The 21288-nt window shown below is 45.0% G+C and overlaps 1 protein-coding gene across 5 annotated transcripts in view; it reads right to left on the bottom strand.

Annotated features, from left to right (window-relative positions):
• Nucleotides 1–21288, bottom strand: part of SFMBT2 (Scm like with four mbt domains 2) — a 217213-nt gene that overhangs the window by 77058 nt on the left and 118867 nt on the right. For all 5 annotated transcript variants that reach the window (XM_072825889.1, XM_072825886.1, XM_072825887.1 and 2 more), the window contains one exon: nucleotides 112–213. In XM_072825889.1, the coding sequence (XP_072681990.1) occupies nucleotides 112–213 (102 nt within the window). The remainder of the gene's footprint in view (nucleotides 1–111; nucleotides 214–21288) is intronic.

The raw sequence follows: 21288 nt of genomic DNA, 5'->3' as shown, positions 1-21288 counted from the left end.
GAAGGTGCTCGCTCTGGGGCCGCTTCGCCCCACTGCGCTCCACCCCCTGCGCCAGCACATTTCGTCCAGTCGGCTGGACATGAAGGTAAAGAGCAAGGGAGGGAAGCTCACCTTGGTCACTGATGCAGGACAGATATGAAAGGGCTCGCTCAAATTCACTGTTTCTAGCTTCATCCCAACTGTGAAGAAATGGCTTCGCAGATCTGCATGATCCTGCAGGGAAAGGACAGAAACATTGAAAGTCATGGTATCGTAAATTAACTCGGGCCCTGTCTGGACGCTCTCCTTAAACACTTTATTGGGTAACTAAAATCGGATTGAAATAATTAACCCTCCCCCTTTCAAATTTCTCATTATTGCGAGATACTGTGGATTTAATTATTTTCTGCAGGCTAAATTGCTTTTCCAAGGGAAGGAAACACGCCTTTGTGGCCATGCTTAAATTTACACCGAGCAAAAAAATTCACATTGCACTGCTTTGATCTTCCTAGGTGCTATAACTGAAGCACAGCAGAGTAATGCAGGCAATCAGTCATCTGAAACACACAGCAGGCGCATCTTCAGAAGATGGGGCCTCTTGCTATGGGACTAGTTCGCAGGGCTTCAGGGAGACTCTGTGGCTGATACGGCTCATCCCTGTCTCCTGAGCCCAAGAGCACACAGCTTATCGGTCAACGGCGGAGAGCCGCCGATCTTGGGAATGTGTGCACATAAAGGCCCCAAACAGCTCTGCACACAATCAGAACCCGACTCCTGCTCAATAAAGATGAGCAACACCCCCTGTTTAATAGGTGTCTGGCAGTTTTATAACCCACTCACAGCAACCTTATGCGTGCGAGATGGAGCCTTCCCGCTTTCCCAAGAAAACAAATTTCTATATCCACTTTCCCTATACAGCAATAGATGAGGCTGGCTGGACTCCGGATACCAGGATTTATTTTGCAGAGACGGAGGTCATCTCGTAACTCACAGCCTGTATAAATGCTAGTAGATAAATAAACGTATTTGCAGTCTGTCCCTGAGGGAGTAACAGCTGCAAATACCTCCTGCTATTTCTAAATACATCAGTTGGTCGAGACGTACAGCAATACCGAGGGATCTATTACTTTCTTTTATCTGCAAATCTAAAGTGGATTTTTAATTAATTCAATGATGTCATTTGACAAGTGACTCCGAGGATCATCGCAAAGAGTCCCGCCGGGCTGGGGCTGCTCCCCCCTGCAAAAGCCGGTCGGGGTAGCAGGGGGAGGACATGAGAGCAGAGAAGAACTGCTTACATGACTCCCTACCACTGTGCTGCTTCACCAAACAAGGGGGAGGCTTTAGATACCCAGAGAACCCCAAGGACCCTGTCTCGGGTTATAACACCACAGTCTGCAAAGGTATCAATGCCCAGTGCGCGCACAAGAAATGCTGGGTCTGGGGGTGGGGGGCAGGCAGGCCAATAAGAAGGATGTGTTCAGGGTGCAAGGACATGTGACACAAGCTCACTGAGAGAACTAACCCGTTCTCAGCCTTTATAAGTTCCTTGAGAACTTAACTACCAACAGTTTACAAAAATCACATGCATAGGAAACCAAACACAAGGAAATACTCTTCAGGAATATCAGGAGGTGATTTTATTATTTTATATTTACAGTACAGCGGGTTTTTTTTTAAAGATTTATTTATTTATGATACAGAGAGAGAGAAAGAGAGGCAGAGACACAGGAGGAGGGAGAAGCAGGCTCCATGCTGGAAGCCCAATGCGGGACTTGATCCCGGGACTCCAGGATCACGCCCTGGGCCAAAGGCAGGCGCTAAACCACTGAGCCACCCAGGGATCCCCAGTACAGCGGGTTTTTAAAAAGATTTTATTTATTTATTTGAGAGATGGTGAGCATAAGTGACTGGGGCGGGGGCGGGGGGCAGGTGACAAAGGGAGAGGGAGAAGCAGCCTCTCGCCAAGCAGGGAGCCTGACGATGTTGAGACTCGATCCCAGGACCCTGAGATCATGACCGGAGCCGAAGGGAGATGCTTCACTGACTGAGCCCCCCAGATGCCTCTACAGCGCTTCTTTTTATTGGTGGCTGGGAAGCTGGCTCAGAAAAAAAAAAAAATCAGAAGAAACAGCACAGAGAGTGAATGCATATTAACACGCCTCGACCACAGCGCCCAGGGGGATGAGACAACAGTGGGAAACTTACACCCAAAAGCAAGACCTGACACCTGAATGAAAAGATTAAAAGATACAGTTCCTGTCAGACATCAACACCCCCTAGTGTCTCATGATCAGTGGGAACTGAGGCCAGTAGTCGGTTGCACAAATACACACCCTTTTTAAAAAGATTTTATTTATTTATTTATTTATTTATTTATTTATTTATTTATTTATTTATTTATTTATTCATGAGACACACAGAGAGAGGCAGAGACACAGGCAGAGGGAGAAGCAGGCTCCCCGAGAGGGAGCCCGATATGGGACTCGATCCCAGAACCCTGGGATCACGAGCTGAGCCACCCAGGCGTCCCACTTTCCCCATTTTACATACGAGAACCTTTTCCCCTTTTGAGATAAGGAATGGCTCCAAAATCATAATACAACATACACTTTGCCCGAATACTGTCAGCAAGTTTAAGCAGTCATGATTCTACTGCTTGATGAGACAGAAATGGCCCCAAATACTAATAAAGACCCACATGTAACTATAGTTGAGCCTTGAGCAATGCAGGGCTTTGGGGTGCCAACCTCCTGCACAGTCAAGACTCCATGTGTAACTTCTGACTCCCCCAAAAGGTTGTTAGCTTGCTACGGACCAGAAAAGCCTTACCAATCCCATGAACAGTTGATTAATGCTTATTTTGTACGTTGTGTATATTATATGCCGTATTCTTACAATAAAGTAAGCCAGAGAGGGGCAGCCTGGGTGGCTCAGCGGTTTAGCACCACCTTTGGTCCAGGATGTGATCCTGGGGATCTGGGATCAAGTCCCACGTCGGCTCCCTGCATGGAGCCTGCTTCTCCCTCTGCTTGTCTCTCTGCCTCTGTGTGTGTGTGTGTGTGTGTGTCTCTCATGAATAAATAAATAAAATATTTTTTAAAAAAATAAAAAAATAAAGTAAGAGGAAAGAGAACGTTAGTATGAAAATCATGACGAGAACACATCTACAGCACGCCACCGTATCTACCGAAAAATATCTGCATGTAAGTGGAGTTCAAATCCATGCTGTTCAAGGGTCAACTGTATAATAAATGGCCCAGACGAATGTAATATTTTCACAGAAGTTGGGCTTCTCTCTGCTATCAGATGTCCCTCCTTGCTGCTGTGTTCCCTCTCATTACTCACAGCTACAAGGCTAAACATTCTTGAGATGCGGCTCACCAATAATAGGAAATTTGTAACTTCTGGCTGCCTCCGCCACCAGCACTCTCCTTGCAATTTCGATTTCTTTCTCCTTTCTGTTTCTGCCTGATGACATTCTGGGCTCTGGTCTACCCACCGTCATCAGCCCCCCCTTGATTTCAGCTCTGTGCCCACTCTTTGCTCCAGATACCTCTGTTCCTGCTTGGAGGAGAGCCAGCTTTCTAAGTAGAACTGACACAGGACCGCCAGACCCTTTCTACATCACGGGATTTCAGTGTGACCTTGACCACTGATTTGAAGCCTTTGGCCAATCTACACCCCTCCTGGGTCAATGCTTCAAGCCCTGACAGATTTCTCCATCACAGCTCCCAACGTTGTGTTGAAAACTCTATGGCACTAGGCACCCTACACTACTAGATGTCCCTTAATAGCTGTCTTACCTTATTCCTAGTTGTCAGGTGGGACCAGGCAATGGCTGCTTTTCCTTAGAAATAAAGCATAAAGGCTCAGGGCAACAATTTGCTCCTTGGATAATCTCCTTTCAGAGCTGCTAGCTTGTGTTATCAATGTTTATCATTAATGATTTCAGTGTATTCATCATCAAACTCTAGGTAAAGAGGGGATAATTTCATGCAGAAATCACACACTCTCCTTCCTTTTTTTCTGGAGAGGCCATGTGCTTGTTTGTCAACCACCGACTGTCTCTCTCTGCTTATCCATAAAAAATACCTTTCACATTAAAATCATACAAGGCCATGTGTGAGGTGAAAATAAAATATTAGCGACATTGATATTTTTTAAAAATTAAAATGGTGTTGACAGTATTTCATCTCAGTGACATTAAACTATTTTTAAGCCATTTAAAAATAATGCTTAGAGAGTAAAGGTTTACAAATGAGTCTTCTCATTGTCAATCACAGCTTGAATTTCCTACATCTTAAACTATTTCCACTACCTTTCAATTACTTGCAAGCACACGGACCTCTTACTCATGGAAAAACATCAGTTTTTGCTCCAAACTATGTGAAAACTCTTCAATCCTATTGTTTAATACACTAAGAAAGGAAGCCAGACGTTATGAGACATGGCTGCATCTAAACATAGGTGTTTATATTCTGGTCTCAAATAATCCACATCTATCCAGAACAGCCTCTTAAACTTGAACCCTCAATTTCAGAAACAAGCCTGGAAACTATACAACACGTTCCTGTATTCCCAGACCCACCTTCCACTTTCTTAGATTCACCTTTAATCAGTATTTAAAAAAGAAAGAAAGAGAAAGAAAGAAAGAAAGAAAGAAAGAAAGAAAGAAAGAAAGACCAATCCTTCAATGACTATGTAGAAAATCCCACCTGTTTCAAAGGCAAATCAATACAATGAAAATGTTTTTAAAAAATCCAGGAACAAAGACACATGATGATCCTGAGTTTGGTTATGATTGTACCCCTACTGCTTTAATGCTTATGTCCCTCATGAATGATGATGTCAGAAACTTTTTTTTTACTACAAGAGATAGAACAGTATCTGCTCAAAAAGGCTTGCCATTGAAACCTCCAGTTGGCCACTGGAGACCTTTCAACAAACAGGACAGGTAGCCATGTGTTCGGTGCAATTCTTCTCAGCCAAGGCTGATCTCTCTCATGTGTGTTCCTTGCTTCTTCCAATGAAGACCCCAACAAGTGCTTATTGAATGAAGCTGAAGAAATGATCAAAACTAGATGATTTATTGATATTCATCCCAATGCCATAGTCCATCATTCACTCAATAAGCACACATTAAACACCACCAAGGTACCACACACACAGAGCACTACATGACGTAGAGCACACACACAGTGACATTATCAGAGGGAGAAGGAAAAGAAAACAGCTATGGAAGATCCAGGCTTAGAAGAAATTCCAGAATGAACTTCTTTACTGCAGCATGCAAAAATCACGACTCCTATGATGACGGCAACCCGAGGATTTACAGGAGTGAATCTTAATTTGGAATAGGAAAGCACATGACTCGGAAGGGTAAAGAAAAGATTATGGGAAAATGGCTTGGTAAATTTAGCTTGGGAGGCTGAGCCTTAAAATACTGGATTTAGGCATTTTAAGGCTGATCAAAAAAGGCAAAGGGAGGGGATCCCTGGGTGGCCCAGGGCACGATCGCGGAGTCCCAGGATCAAGTCCCACATCAGGCTCTCTGCATGGAGCCTGCTTCTCCCTCTGCCTCTCTCTCTCTCTCTCTCTCTCTCTGTCTTTCATGAATAAATAAATAAAATCTTAAAAAAAAAAAAAAGAAGGCAGGAAGTCAGTATCCTGGACTTTAAAAAAAAAAAAAAAAAGGCAAAGGGAGTCACTGTCACTCCTAAAAAATACGGAGTTTTCTTATGATAATTAATTCAATGCCAGTAAATTTCCAAATAAGATAATGTACAGATTTTCTGAGCTCTGTGTGTGTATATATAAGTATATGAGGAAAAGTACAGATACACTCATTGAAAAACAAATTTAATCGCCCCCAGACCATTTACTTTGGGCTGCTAATGCACTGAGAGTACATGCGTTCATTTACACAAACACCAGCTAATCATTCTCGATGTTAAAAAGAGAGAGAGGGTTCCTGGCCCCTGAAGATGATTCGCAAAACTGATTATCTACCGAGAGATAATGGAAAATTCACTGTGGTTTTAAAGATGCATTCTGGCCTTTGCAAAGCTCTAGAGAATCATTCACACCTCACAATTATTGGATCAAGAATGATGTTATTCCTGAAATCAGGAGGGATTACTAAATCCTCAGTACATTCACAAATATGCCTGTCACAATCAAGAAATACTGTTTATTTAAATGTGCCAGAGTCCAGTTAAATTGCTTACAGAAAAACTTCCGTTTAAGAAATGCTGGCAGTGTCATTCCCATCTACATCCATTGCTACACATTTTATTCTTGCCTGAAAGTAGTTTTATATTGATCAGAAGTAAAATGCCATTCATTTTATTGGAGGACTGTCTTAGCAGCCTACCTTAACAATTGCTCTTCAGGGAACCTTATTTTTAGTGGCATGACAACGTACAAGAGATTATGTATACATCAACTTTTGTTCTCCATCAGCTTTATTCTCTCCAGGAATCCAGGAGCTCCCTTACTCTCTGCATGGAGAATAACCTGGTTTGGCACATGGTATCAAGTAGAGAAACAGTAACAACCTAGCACATTGTAAATACTTGTGAGCACTTCCTTGTATTATCATTTTTCCCTCACAGCAGACTAGGGAGGGGAGTATCCACCCTATAGTAAGGAAATTAAGACACAGAGAGGTTAAGTCATCTAAGCAAGGACACAGAGCTCACCAGAGAAGCCAGATTCAAATCCAAGTGGTCTGACTACACCCATGCTGAGCTTCAGGTTATAGACTGGGAAACAAAGGCCAAAAAGGATCTTTTATTTATTATCGCTAATTAGTAAATAAATAAGCAAATAAAACTGTGACCCAGGGCGCCTGGGTGGCTCAGCGGTTGAGCATCTGCCTTTGGCTCAGGTCCTGATCCCAGGATCCGGGATCAAGTCCCACATCAGGCTCCTTGCAGGGAGCCTGCTTCTCCTTCGGCCTGTGTCTCTGCCTCTCTCTGTCTCTCATTAATAAATAAATAAAATCTTTAAAAATAAATAAATAAACTAAAATCTTTAAAAAAAACAAAAAAGAAAACACTCTTGAAGCCCATAAGCTCCTAAGGTTTTATTTCAAAGACAGATACTGCCAGATTAAAAAATATCAGCTCTAAATAATGATCATTGACTTAACCTTCAATGTTTGCTGTTAATTCATAATACTTTTTCAATGGCTTATGAAAAGTGTGTCAGAGAATCATGACACTAAAAACTTACCCCCTAAAATGTTTATATACCATCAGTCTTCAAAAAATTAAGAGGTGATTTTTACTAACTGCTTTCATGTGTTCTTTAAGCAATGAAGATTTAAGAACCGTGTGCAGCAAAATGCCCCTGGGGCCTGGTAAGCAAGCTATCCTTCATCAATACCTATCTTCTCACGTGATCAATGTTAACCCAGACAGGTTCATCTGATAAACGTGGTTAATCTAGTTCCTGGCTGCAGAGTGCACACGAATCTCAATCTGTCAGTAGTATTTTAAATACTATGTGTTAAGCGTTCATTTATACAGAGTAAAGAGCAAGAAGATGATGTGGCTCCTGACGTTGAGAAGCTTGAAATTTAGTTAGAAAATGACTAAGGAGGAATAAATAACATGTCACGCTGGAAAAAGAAAAGCGGACAAACCACAGTGTCTTTGGTTGTTTGGTTTTATAGCTTTGGCTGATGTCTTGTTTTATTTTACCTGAGATGCAGAGGCCAGGTAGACCGGCCAACCTCAGAGCATCCCCTGGGGTGCACCAGGCCCACGCTGGTCACCCACAGCTTCCAGCATCAGCCTCTGATGTGATCCCTGCCCTGGAAAGAGTTGCCATGCCTGGAAAAGGTACTAGCTGTTTCCAGAAGAATCAAATGTCACTGCCTAGAGCTGTCTTAATATTCGTCATCCAAGAGTAAGCACCATCCCAAACTTATTTAGCAGAGTGATAAAGCATCAGGGCAAGCACCTGAGTTCTTTATAAAACGGCAAATGACTCTGAGTATTACTCTACAGGAGGAGATGAAACATATACTCATCAGGACACAGAAGAAAGAAAAGATGGGAAAGATGGAATGTTCCATCGTTTTGGGTCCTCCTCATCGGTCACATTCCTACTTGAACCTGACTCATCCCTCTGCATTTATTTTAGAGGCTCGAAGAGCTGCAGGTTATGCCCCCAAAATTTGCTATGTGGCTATCACAGACTCCTAAAATAGTCGATGCTTCCTGCCCCCCCTGCTTCATTAGAGAAATACGTCTCACATGATAGAACAATATGAAGGATGCGGCACGGAGGGAATGAGTTCAAACTAATTAACACAACGCAATAAAAATGCACTTTGTGAGGATGTCAATGTAAGGAAAGCAGTGCATCCTTTCCCAGTGCAGAAACCAGACTCCTAACCCAAGTTCCACAATTAATTGCTCCAGGAAGTCTTGCAGTGGTGGCAATATGAGCCTCGGTCTTCAATTCTTTGCTTTCTCCTTTTTGCTTATGTTGATATGAAATAAAATGGGCATCTGGGTGGCTCAGTGGTTGAGCGTCTGCATTTGGTTCAGATCATGATCCTGGGGTCCTGGGATCTAGTCCCACGTCAGGTTCCCTGCAGGGAGTCTGCTTCTTCCTCTGCCTGTGTCTGCCTCCCTCTCTCTCATGAATAAATAAATAAAATCATAAAAAAAAAGAATATGGGCAAAAAAGAGATATGCAATTTGGTGCTCCCCCCACATTTTTTTAAGCACCGAAATTTCTTTTCTTTTTTCTTTTTTTTAAGCAGACTCTATGCCCAGAGTGGAGCCCAATGCAGGGCTTGAACTCATGACCCTGAGATCTAGACCTGAGCTGAGATTAAGAGACAGATGCTCAACTGACTGAGCCACCCAGGCACCTCCAGCATCAAAATCTCTTGTGTGTCATACCTACACAAAAATATTGCACAGTGTAATTTTTTTTTCAGTTCCAACATACCACAGGGTACTCAAATGTTGCGCCTGCATCTTTTCAAAGGCCTCGATTAATTTACATAATTTCTAAGAATAGGCTTCAGTGAAGTCAAAGGAAGGTTTTAATTAGGATTACGTTCAAATTGATATATAATGAACTGCGCTTTAATGCCTTTACTTATATCAGCATGATATGACATGCTTAAAAAAAAATCCAGTGCAATTTATCATCTTGTTCCTCTTTGTTTTACCAGAGATCTAGCGCTCATATGTTCACTAGAAAATTACTCTCATTATCTTAGTTTCATCTAAAAATGGACATTAGGAAGCCAGCATTTATTAAATCAATAGCATTATTACATTTTAATTCCACTGCACTGGATTAAATTTAGCCAATGAAATATTTATAATGAAAATGTAATAAAAAATCTGTACGCTGCACCCTAATCAGCATTTCCATTCTTTACTTACAGCTGTAAATAGCAGTTTTATCTACTAGCCATACAGTAAATCAAGTTAAAAAATAGTCATGAAGAAATGTAGTACTATATACTTCAACTTGAACCACAAGATTTATAACCGGTAACTAGAGTAGACCTATTTCACAGTAAATCCAAAAAGTGGTACACTAGATTTAAAAAAAAAAAAAAAAAAAAAAAAAAAAAAAACGAAAAAACCCAGAGTACTGAGAATGCCTTTCATTGATTAACATTTAGCACCATAAAAGCATTTGTAAGTGGCAAGGAATTCGACCTCACTTACAGCAGCGTCATGGAAAAAACCACGGCTGATTTTGTGTGTGTAGGTAAACAGTGATTACAGTGTCTCTTCCCACACTTATTTCATCCTCTCCCCGATAAAGCCAGGGCATCTCTTCCCGTTTCCACAGCAACCCTCCGGGGGGCTGGGAGGGGGCAGTCCAGGCACCCTGGGCTCTGGAAGAGCTTGGTGGCCGCTCCTGGGGGGGGGGGCAGGGGGGATCCAAGCTTCACAGCCCAGAGATGGAACGTGACTGACAAAAATACTGCTGGGTGCCCCTTCTGCTGAAGAAGCCCCAAGTGCAACCCAACTGTTGTCTTGGAAATACGACCGTGGCCCTGAACGGTCCCCACTCGGGTCGACGCCACCCTTCAGTGATAGAAAGTAGAGTGGATAGCAAGCAACGCTCTTCCACATAGCAGGTGGATCTTGTGCTCCGACCCGTGCAGACACAGGCAGCAGCTTCTGTAGCGCAGGGTGGTCCGCTCCTCTGAACAGTGTGGGATGGAGAAGATCCCACATTTTTAAGTGCCAACTGCCAGGAAGCCTGGCACAGGCCTAATAACAGAGTCCCAAGCGCCTTCCTCAATCCTGGCTGTCCTCGACCTCTCCCCGTCCACCTGTTTCTAGGGGAGAAAAGTATTCAATCTCTGCCTCAGCACTGTTGGCATTTGGGGGCCGGATAATTCTTTGTTGGTGGTGCTGTTCTGTGTGCTACACGATGCTCTTGGCTGCATCTCTGGCCTCCACCCATGAGGCACCGGTAGCTCCCTCCTGGCTGTGGCCAGCAAAATGCCTCCCAACATTGCCACATGCCCCCTGGCAGGCAAAGTCTCCCCGATTCAGACACCCTGGAGAGGGGACACCTGCATGTGTGGGCTCCTCACCCTTCAATTTCGATGAGCCCCTCAAAGTCCCTTGGTTCTCTGCACCTCTGTCTCCAACACTTAGTGAACCCGGAAGCTCCCTCCTGTCTTGGTTCGATGAGTTGTGCAGGCCAACCCTTTCAGTTCTAATTTACTACATGTCATCCCAACAAGGCCTGGAAATCCTGACTGGGCATCTGTGCCAGTCCACACTGCAGGTCCAGTGTTGTTACTTAGCCTCCCAAGGCCACCTCTCTGAACACTTGGTGTCTGACATGAGAAGATGCTATGCCGGATGAAGAGAACCACCACAAACACACCCTACTCACAATCTGGTGTCACACAACAGGTACTTTGTGTATAAAATAAAGATGATAGGGATCCCTGGGTGGTGCAGCGGTTTGGCGCCTGCCTTTGGCCCAGGGCGCGATCCTGGAGACCCGGGATCGAATCCCACATCGGGCTCCCGGTGCATGGAGCCTGCTTCTCCCTCTGCCTGTGTCTCTGCCTCTCTCTCTCTCTGTGACTATCATGAATAAATAAATAAAATCTTTAAAAAAAAATAAAAAAAATAAAGATGATAAATGACTTAGGTACTTGTTAACCTGCCTGCTACCCTGGTAGCAAAGGGTTTGTTATTTTTAAGGTGTAAACTACCACTTCCAACCTAGAGACAAGACCATCACTTCCAACCTAGAGACAAGTAGACCAAGTCACCCAGTGGGTACCATTTCCTAAGGAAAGCCTTATCCATTGGCCATGTTGACATAGCCAGGCCACAAAATCCCACTCACACTGGCCTGAGCCATAAGGACATCCATTATGTCCCATAACAAAATTTTCCACTCAAGGCTGCTGGTAAAGGGAGGAGGGAACGACGTCACACATGGCCCAGGTTCGTTCAGTGGAGGGACCACTCTGGGGGAACCACTTTCCATAGGGCAGCTCTCCTCAGGGCCTGCAGATGGCTGCAGGGTCCCAGGATCCTCAGCCTAATGGGATGAAGTACAGAGGGAGAAGAGAGAGCCACCTCTTCCCCATGCCTCTTCTGAAAAGCCAGGTCACCTATGCTAGAAACCATGTAACCGGCGTCCTCATACACCCTTGACCCCAAGTGGTCACATGCATCTTCCCAAGCCAATCGCTGTCAAGAAAAACGGGGCCACTCTTACTGGCCTACACCAGTGGGTCTACTTCCACACAGGGAGCACCATTAGCCTCTGGATACCAGCATTTGAAAGAAATGGGAGCACGTGTTCATTATGACAATAAAGAATCATCCTGCCCTAATATCTAACAGAGCCTCTGTCAGAAGTGACTGAGCAACGAAGGGTCACTCAACATATTCCAGGTCATGTATGATATTTCGGTAGGCACATACTTAACACCCTCAGGATTTATTTCCTCATTCCTTGTTGCAATGACATTTCCTGGGCTCAGCCTTTAAATACCCTTCTTTACTTCTAAAGACTCTACAAAAGCAAATGGAAAAAGATCTCGGCCCTGGGATTCAGATAGGTCTGTGTGCGCATTGTGGATCCTCCACGGGCTCCCAGCCCAGGGCAGGACAAAGAATGAACTTCTCTGGGCCTGGAGACCCCCCTAGGAGTCTTTTTTTAACGATTTTATTTATTTATTTGAGAGAAAGAAAGAAAAAGAGCAAGCACAAGCAAGGGGAAGCAGGAGAGGGAGAAGCAGACTCCTCACTAAGCAGGGAGCCCGATACAGGACTCGATCCCAGGACCCCAGGATCATGACCTGAGCCGAGGGAAGGTCCTTAACCAAGTGAGGCACCCAGGTGCCCTCTGAAAGGGTTTCTATATATTCCAGAGACACTCCGAAGGTGTGCGACTCATAACACAAGAACGCTTCCGGCCTGGCCTTGCTCACTACCCTCTCACTGATGCACCTGCAGCCTCTCTGAATCACTAGTAGCTCAGAAACAAGTGAGGTCCAGTGAATGGGCCAATTTGTACAAATATAACCAAAATGACTAAATTTTCTGAACTCCTTTACAGCCTGAAGTTATGTATGCATGTATGTACCTTTAGGAAAATCAAGGGGACACAGAAACCTTTTTTAAAAGATTTTATTTATTTATTCATGAGAGACACAGAGAGAGAAGCAGAGACACAGGCAGAGGGAGAAGCAGGCTCCATGCAGGGAGCCCGATGTGGGACTCGATCCCAGGTCTCCAGGATCACAACCTGAGCCAAAAGCAGACACTCAACCACTGAGCCCCCCAGGTGTCCCTAGGACTTAGAAATTTCACCAGCAACTACAGGACATTTCAGTAAATATTAACAAGCTTTAAGTCTGGTCTCTACTATTCTAAACTTACTCGCTTCACTTTTTAAATGTTAAACACAACATGACATATGCATGTAAAAGTCTATCTGGTATGTTTATCCTTCTGGTTAGAAGTGGGGCTGGAGACCATCCTGGAGGCAGATTTTCATCTTGCCCTTGACTTCATACCATTAAGACAAGGCAACTCAGAGGGCTGTCCAAGGAAGTGAAGGGAAGCTGAGAGATCCCCACGCTTTCATTTACACCCAAGCTACACACAGACCCCTCAGGGGGCCTTTCTCAAGGAAGGATGGAGCTTAGTGAAAGCTGTGGGTTCGTAGCACAGAAGCATCGCTGTGCTGGGGGTCCTGGTTTTCCATTAGACCATTAACCCCTGAAAGAAAGGAGTTAGGCTCCTCCTTACACAGTCTCCCTCCTTGAGATACTGTGATTTGCAAATGCTTGTTCACGAAAGGCACACGGTAATTAAAAGTCCAACCTAACCAGGTCCTCTGGGTGGCTCAATCAGTTAGACACCCGACTCTTGATTTCAGGTCATGATCTCAGGGTTGTAGGATCGAGCCCTGTGTGGGATTCTGTGCCCAGCACAGAGTCTGCTTGAGGATTCTCTCTCCCTCTGCCTTTCCCTCGCATGCTCGTGCTCTCTATAAATAAATAAATCTTTTTTTTTTTTAAGAAAAGGTCCAACCTAACCCACAAAGGATCTGTGTGTGTGTGTGTGTATGTGTGTGTGTGTGTATACTGCCTCTATACAATTTTATTGTGGCTCATTACCAAATCCTCTACAGAAGAAACGAGTCGAATCACTTCTTAATTATTCTTATCGATGGAGAGTGGCGTGGAAAGTCTGAACAAACAAAAATCTGACACGACAATCACTTTGAAACGTTTCTGTCTTCGAGATGCATGCTGCACCCCCCACCCTACATCCCAACACCAATGACACTGAGTTCATGCTAATATTATCCTGCTGTCCCCGAAACCGCAGTAACTGGTGGGAGCCAGAATAATCAGCGGCGAACAGAAGCCATTTGGGAATGATAACTCACAGAGCAGATAATGGAAAGTTGCCTATATTCTTAAATTCTTAATGTTTAGAATTAGAAGCGAGTTGCTATCTAGCAGATTGCAAGCAGCAGCAACCGAGCTGTTGTTATGGCGAACTCCACATACCTTGGCTTTGCAATTTTTACGATTATGCTTATTGTTTGACCAGACTTGCCCTCTCGAGTGTGTCTCTCCCAAGATTCTCTCCAAAGCTCATAAAAACGAGATGGCCCCCATCATCCTTTTCCCATTAATGGAATTCACGTGCCGTGGTTCATGAACCCGAGCATACGAGGGGCAGCCTGGCACAAGCCCTCCCTCGCGTTTCTACGCACCAGGGAGGACTGAGCTCCTCTTCGATCTAGCACCCCAGAGAGGCTCTGCTGCAAAACCCTCTCCGAAGTCTTTAAAGAAATGAGGACGACAGGGCAGGGGTGCCACATGCGTCTGGCAGAGCCGTGCCTTCAGGCCCAGGGGTGCAGTGAAGGAGCCCCAAGGGAGGAATGCCCGGAACGGGCAGCGGGGAGACCTCCGAGGTCAGGGCAACTGCATCAACAGGGTGGCAGGGGGCAAGCCATCAGTCTAAGAACCCTCTGTCTAAAACAGCCCTTCTTTATTTTATTTTTAAGATTTTATTTATTTATTGACGAGAGACACAGAGGCAGAGGGAGAAGCAGGCTCCATGCAGGGAGCCTGACATGGGACTCAATCCCAGGTCTCCAGGATCAGGCCCCAGGCTGAAGGCGACGCTAAACCACTGAGCCAGCAGGGCTGCCCGACAGCCCTTCTTTAAAAGGAACATTTGGGTTTAACCTGATGAGACCGCTTATTTGCTACGCTGTTTGGTATCACACAGTCTGCCATGTGGGACGGAGGACATCATGCCAGCGATTAAGGGCTGGCCCGACACAGGGGGCCCACAGCAAATTCCGGAGAATCTAACTATCCCACCTGAAGGCCAAACTTAGCCACAAGGGGGTTTTGTTGTTGTTGCTGTATTTAGCAGTGGAACAAGAGAGAAAGAAATCAGTCACCATAGAAACCACAACATCACCATCCATCGTAACACAACAGCTCACATGCTTCCCTACCCCTTTGGCTGAAGCAGATAGAATGAGAAAGGAAAGCTCTCCTCTCTCTTGCCTCCACTTCACCTTCCCTCTCTGGCCTCTAACCTAGCTAGGTCTCAGACCCTAAACTACAGAAGAGGTTCCCTCCAACGGGTTAAACCTACAATCACACCAACAGGTACATACTTCAAAGCTGAAGAGAGCTAAAGAAATAACAGGCCGGGGGATCATCAGTGTGGCAGGAGCACAGCCCCAACACTGCGCAGAGAAGACGAACATGCATGGAATATCTGCCTTTCTTTGTCAATTTGCTGGTGTTGAAAAATAGTAATAATCATGGCTGCGAGCGGCACCTTCTCTTACCAATGAGCCTCCTCCCCGCGGCCCCCTCCCTTTGTCAGCTCTAGAGAGCAGGGTGCAATGAAGAAATCATGACAAATACAGCTGGAGGTGGGATCAAAGGACATCTAGCGGGTCGTTTGGCCATCGTGAAAGCCCTCTATCTGGAAACTGCCAGGGGGCCCGTTAGTGCGAATAGTCTGGGATCCTTTTAACAGATACTTATGTCAAAGAAGCCAAACAGCCAGAGACCTGGTGGTTTCTCCAAGTTCTAGACCAAGTACTAGACCAAGCACTGTCTTCTGACCCACTGTTGAGTCCTGATGAAGGAAAAGCGCCAGTTACCATGATCTCGGCTCCCAGTAACCTTCACATCAGCCACAGATGTCAATCGAGACTTGGCAATAATGGGATGGACCATGGCTAGAGGCTAGATCTACACGTCCCATCGAAAAACACAGCTCTCCTCAGCTTCTGGTAAAATGGAGTGATCCGAAAACATTGGCTGTCACCACCCAGGCACATCTCATCTACCCAGCTATGACGTGGATTGGAGGAACGTGGATGCGATACTAGGAAAGACAGGCTGTACGGTGGGAAACCAGATGCCCAGAAGGCAAAACACAGCCACTCAGACCCAGCTCCTGCCTGACGGCCTCTCCAGTACATTCCTCAAGCTCCCTGTATCTGCACAGATCTGTTTAATCAGTAAATTATGCATCACACCCAGCACCTTATGATGCATTACTGCAAACACCTGGCGAGGTAATAAAAGCCGGAGACTCTGAGAAGAAAACGAGTCCACACACAACATGGGTGACTCCGATCTTCATCAGCAAGACGTACACACAGACATGGCAACTTCACTGCCAACAGGACCTCACAGAGGCTGAGATGTTTCCTCCACTCCAATTCATCCCTAATATTCCTCTGGGTGCTCTCACGTGTGCTACACGTGGTCACTGCATCGTTCAGACCATTCACATGAGACTTGCCCCACTGACGTAACACTCATGGCCTCAGAGTCTCCACTCTTCTGAGCAGATTTCTGTAGTTACTTCTTCACTAAACCACTTGGGAATTTTTATCGCGTGCTCACTACGTGCCAGGCACTGTTCAAGGCACTGGGGACGGAGCCGCAGGCTGTTCTATGGAGCTTCCGCTCTAGCTGAGGGAAACATCAGATGCAGAAAAAGCAAATTAATCCAGAATATGCGTGGGGATCAGTGCTACGATGGGCATGATGATGGAAGGAGGACAGATGGTGGCAGAGAGACCCAAATAAAGTGAGAGAAGATGCCACGCAGGCCTCTGGGGTCACTTTCCAGGCAGACAGAGCGTTATTGTGAGGCCTGAGCAGAGGCATCTCTGTGTTGGAGGGGCAGCAGTTCACCGAAGGGTAAGGTGGCAGACGGGCTCACAGGGAGCAGGACCACGTGGGACCAGGGGCAGGATGAGATGCCCCAGGAAGAGTCACATGCAGAAGAGTGATGGGATCTGAATTTTGTTTCAGAAGAATCACTCTGGCCACCCTCTAAGGAACAGACTGCAGGAAAGCAATGATGAGCATCCAGGAACACAGTTCTGTAACTAAGGCAGCAGTCCAGGACACAGGGGTTGTGGCGATGGACCAAGAGAAGAGTGACTGAATCTGAGACAGACTGTGACCGCAGAGCTGCCAGGCTTGGTCCACAGATGGAACGGAGGTGGGCAGAAGAGGAGTAACATGCAGAGTAGGCCAGAGGCGGGAGTCGTTGGGAAGGGGTTAGCCCTGGGCTGCCATCCGGGGTTATGGCTTATAGACAGCACTCTGCACTGATAGAAAGTTCCCCTATGTAGAAGCGTAGCCCGCTGTGCCAATGCTGTTTGTACAAACAATATGATTTCCTTCTGGGAGCTGAGGAATTGGGGACATACTGAGCAGATGGCGCCTACAAGGCCAGTGGGGCCTTCGATGTGCTGCCCTGGAAGGCAATGGTTAGCACACATTGTCACAATTCAGAGTCTCCCTTGGGACACTCTGGAGAGGACCCGTGGAGGCTTGTGCATCCATGTCCAGAGTCCACACCATGCTGCTCTTCCTCTGGCCGATTTAGCTCTATGCCCTTTTTCTGTAATTAACCAACCATGAGCATAACCACATCTTAGTCCTATGAGTCCTGGTATTCACAAAACCTGGGGGTTAGAGCTGGGGACCCGACGCAGGCATCAGAAAGAACCGGGCTTCAGGGATGAAGCCACGGTGCTGGCCTCACGTCCCTGTGGCTCACCCTCACTTTCACTCTACTGCCTATCTCTAAACAGCTTCTTTGGAATTTCAAACACACTGAGATTTTAAACTTTTTTTTTTTTCAGTGGAATGAAAAAAAATATTCGAGCAAGTTCACTTCTTTAAGGGATAAAATTGGGTAATGGATTTCAGTGACATTTTAAATATCATTCTTTCCTTGCAATTACAAGGTGTGCTCAACAAATGAAGTCAGGTGGAGAGCGGGCTTTCCCTGGGCTACACACCGGTATTCCCCTAAGGGAAAAATGCTTTATTGCACTTAACTGGCAAATTGGGAACTCAGGCTTCTTACGTGTACATCTCTTTCATGTGTGTATGAGTTGTCACTGAAATGTCCATGACTTAACACTCGATGATGAGTGGGGTTACAAACGTAAATCGCAGCTTATGAGGACTGTAGAGAATGAAAAGTTAACAGTGATTAGAGAAGGCTTCTGAATGTCTGACACATGGAAGGTTATGTTAATGATAGCTACACTCTTATTTTCACATCTCCCTTGGCCCCCATTTTTAAGATGTAACTGAATTCCCCTAAATCCATGCAGTGGAGACTTAGTGCAATTGAAAACTGAAACAGAACAGAAATCACCAGCCCCTTTCTTCTGTTTTCATCACTATAACAGTAGGACTTGACCTACAAGCCAATGACGGGTTGCAAAGGTTGCCTAATAAATGAAAAGAGGAAGCCATGAGACACCATGTTGACATGCACTGTAGTCCCCTCTATAAATTTACCTTCCTTCAGGAGTAAATTAGTAGTAATATATGGATTATTTTAGCACATCTATTAGGTCCCTCAATAATGAGGCTGGTTATCAGGAAAAAAAGTCTTTTTCATTATTCAGTTTTCAATATAATGCATTTTTTAAGTCCTTTTCCCTCTGTATGGTTGCCATTTTGTTAGGTACTTGTCTTTCAAATGAGTGTACATTTTTAAAGATCATCTGCATTTTCCAAATCAGGAGAATCAGAATTCCCACTAAAATGGTAACCAAAAGCCATCCCAAGTGTTCTCTCAAATCAAGGATAGATAACAGCAGGAATACTAAAGATGAGCTTGTTTTTACACAATTACTGTCTATATTCATGCAAGATGAAGAATTCTGTACATTAACACTAGCAGACCGCACTTATAGGCATAGAACCACAGATACCAAAGTACACAGATGAACACATCCTCAGAGTGGCAAACACTGCAGCAAAACGAGATGTATTCCATCAAAATACCCATTTTATCTATGGTGTAAAAATAATTTAAAAAGAACTGCTTTGAAATACTGCTCATCTCTAGGCATTAAATGTGCATAGCTTTGACTTCTGTCTTGCAACAGCTAAACACTATGGCAATGTTCCATAATGACACGCATCTAGGAAGACTCATGACTGAATCCGAACATATATACTTTTACCATAATGAAAATAATAGAAGTAAGTTTTCCTGGTGAGAAACAGTGATGATCAAACAGTGATAAGAGGGGAAGAAAAACATATACAAGTTCTATTTTTGCACCCTGCCTACAGAATATTGCTCACTGAAACTTCCAAAACCTGAGACCAAAAAAACCCCTCTAATTTTTATTAATGTGAAGCAACTGTTAAGACAGTCTGAAGAACCCATCACATGTCTCCCATGCAATTTCTCTGAGCTTAGGGACTCCTGTGTGAGTAGGATAACTCGGTAGAGAATACTATTATATGATTTCTTAAATTACTATTCATACATGAAATGTAGTTTTACTGAGTTGAATAATGTCTCCTAAAAATTCGCATCCACCCTAAACCTGGGAATGTGACATTATTTAGACACGAGGTCTTTGCAGACACAGGCAAGTTAAACTGCGGTCATGCTGCACTAACGTGGGCCGACATCAAATGATGGGTGTCCCCATAAGCAGGGAGAAATTGGGACAATCACACAGAGGGAACACGGAGACAGAGGCTGGGGGTATGCTGCCACAACCCAAGAGATGCTAAGGATCGCAGGCAACCCCCAGAAGCCAGGACACACTCCCCAGAGCTGTGGGAAGGAGTGTGGTCCTGCGGACAGCTCTATCTCTACTTCTAGCCTCCCAAGCTAAGACCGAATACATTTTCATTGTTTTTAGTCACGCAGTTTGTGGTAATTTATTACAACAGCCTTGGGAGGGTGGTTGTTCTCGGGATTCCAAAATTAAATGTATAAATATCTACTCCATACAAAGCATGGTTAAGAAAGTGCAACTGCCCAGTTCTTTTCCATCGAATTGAAATCAGAGAAAACATTCATAGAAGTGCCTCAGGAACACATAACTTTCAATTCGACCCATTTTTATTCATGAAATGCCCATTCCATACATCCTGCAGAAAGCAGGAAATATTCAGGATCTACTCTTAAAGCAGCTACTCATTATGAAAAAAACACTGAGCACAATAACTCTCAGCAGCCCACCCATAGTAGAGTCTGAATTCTAATAGGAAAGCATGAAAAGGAGGGAAGAAGGTCACTGTATTTTGAAAAAAAATGTAGATAAATGATGAGACCCTGGAATCTGGTCAATAGCATCTTGCAGAGAGTAGCTGCTCAATAAATGGGTAATGAATTAGTAAATCGTTAATTTAAAATGCATTAGGATTACTAACATTTCTACCTTTTCAGTGTTAGCATTCACGTTCTGATCAGTAAGTCTGCATATCCAGTTAACCCACAACTATATGAACTCAACGTATTTTAAATCAATGACTTAAAGGCACCTGTCTATTCACGAATTTGCTCACATATCCGACAGGATTTTCTGAGCTCTACTGCAGCTACAGGGTCTGGTTCAACAACTTCAACACTGAACAAGAAAAACATGGTCCCTGCCTTCCGAAAGCTTCGGTTAGGCAAAAAGACATGGACAGACCGTCAAGAACCACACAGACGGCAAAGTCTAAGTGTGAGCTGGGCGACAGGACCCAAGAGGGAGCCCCTCATGTAAGGTAGGGGCAGAGCCCAGGGGCCCCTGGAAGCCTTTGTGAACAGATGTGTATTTGCAGTCAAATTGCAGCAAATCTTCAGCAAGATTTAACAGAAAGAACAAGACAGGGGCAGAGAGTATGTGAAGAGTAGAGCAGAGGCTGGCACCCGGCACCCCGGGGAGGTGCCTCCCAGGAGGCATACAGGCAGGCAGGCACGGAGTCCCGGCAGGCCCGGCACAACCTGGAAGGAGCTTCAGCTACAGTCTGGGCCATGAGGCTGCTTGAAAGGAGCTGCTAGATGCCAATGCCAGATGCCTTAACCGAGCATCTCCCTCAACTCTAACCAAAATTCCAGCAAAAAAAAAAAAAAAAAAAAAACTGCAGACACGAACCCGCTCAGTAGCAACAAAGGTATGGAAGCAGAAGTACAGATGAACCAGCAGTGACTAATTTAGTACAATCAACAGAAGGAAATCCTGAGGCTGCAGCAGCAAAGCCGAGAACCAACCCAGGGAAACTGTGGCATCTTCAGGAGACTCGGAAACCAGTAATAACCACATATGTCCAAAACTGGGAATGAATGGGGGATACCTGGGGGGTGCAGTCAGTTGAGCAACTGACTCTCGGTTCCAGCTCAAGTCGTGATCCTAGGGTTATGGAGCCCCGCGTTGGACTCTGCACTCAGTGCAGAGTCCGCTTGAGATTCTCTCTCCCTTTCCTTCTGCTCCTCCCTGCCTCCCCAT

The sequence above is a fragment of the Canis lupus genome, chromosome 5 (assembly GCF_048164855.1).
Source record: "Canis lupus baileyi chromosome 5, mCanLup2.hap1, whole genome shotgun sequence".
In the NCBI taxonomy this organism is placed as follows: domain Eukaryota; kingdom Metazoa; phylum Chordata; class Mammalia; order Carnivora; family Canidae; genus Canis; species Canis lupus.
Note: the sequence above shows the minus strand (reverse complement) of the source record. Positions and strands in the feature narration are given on the sequence as shown.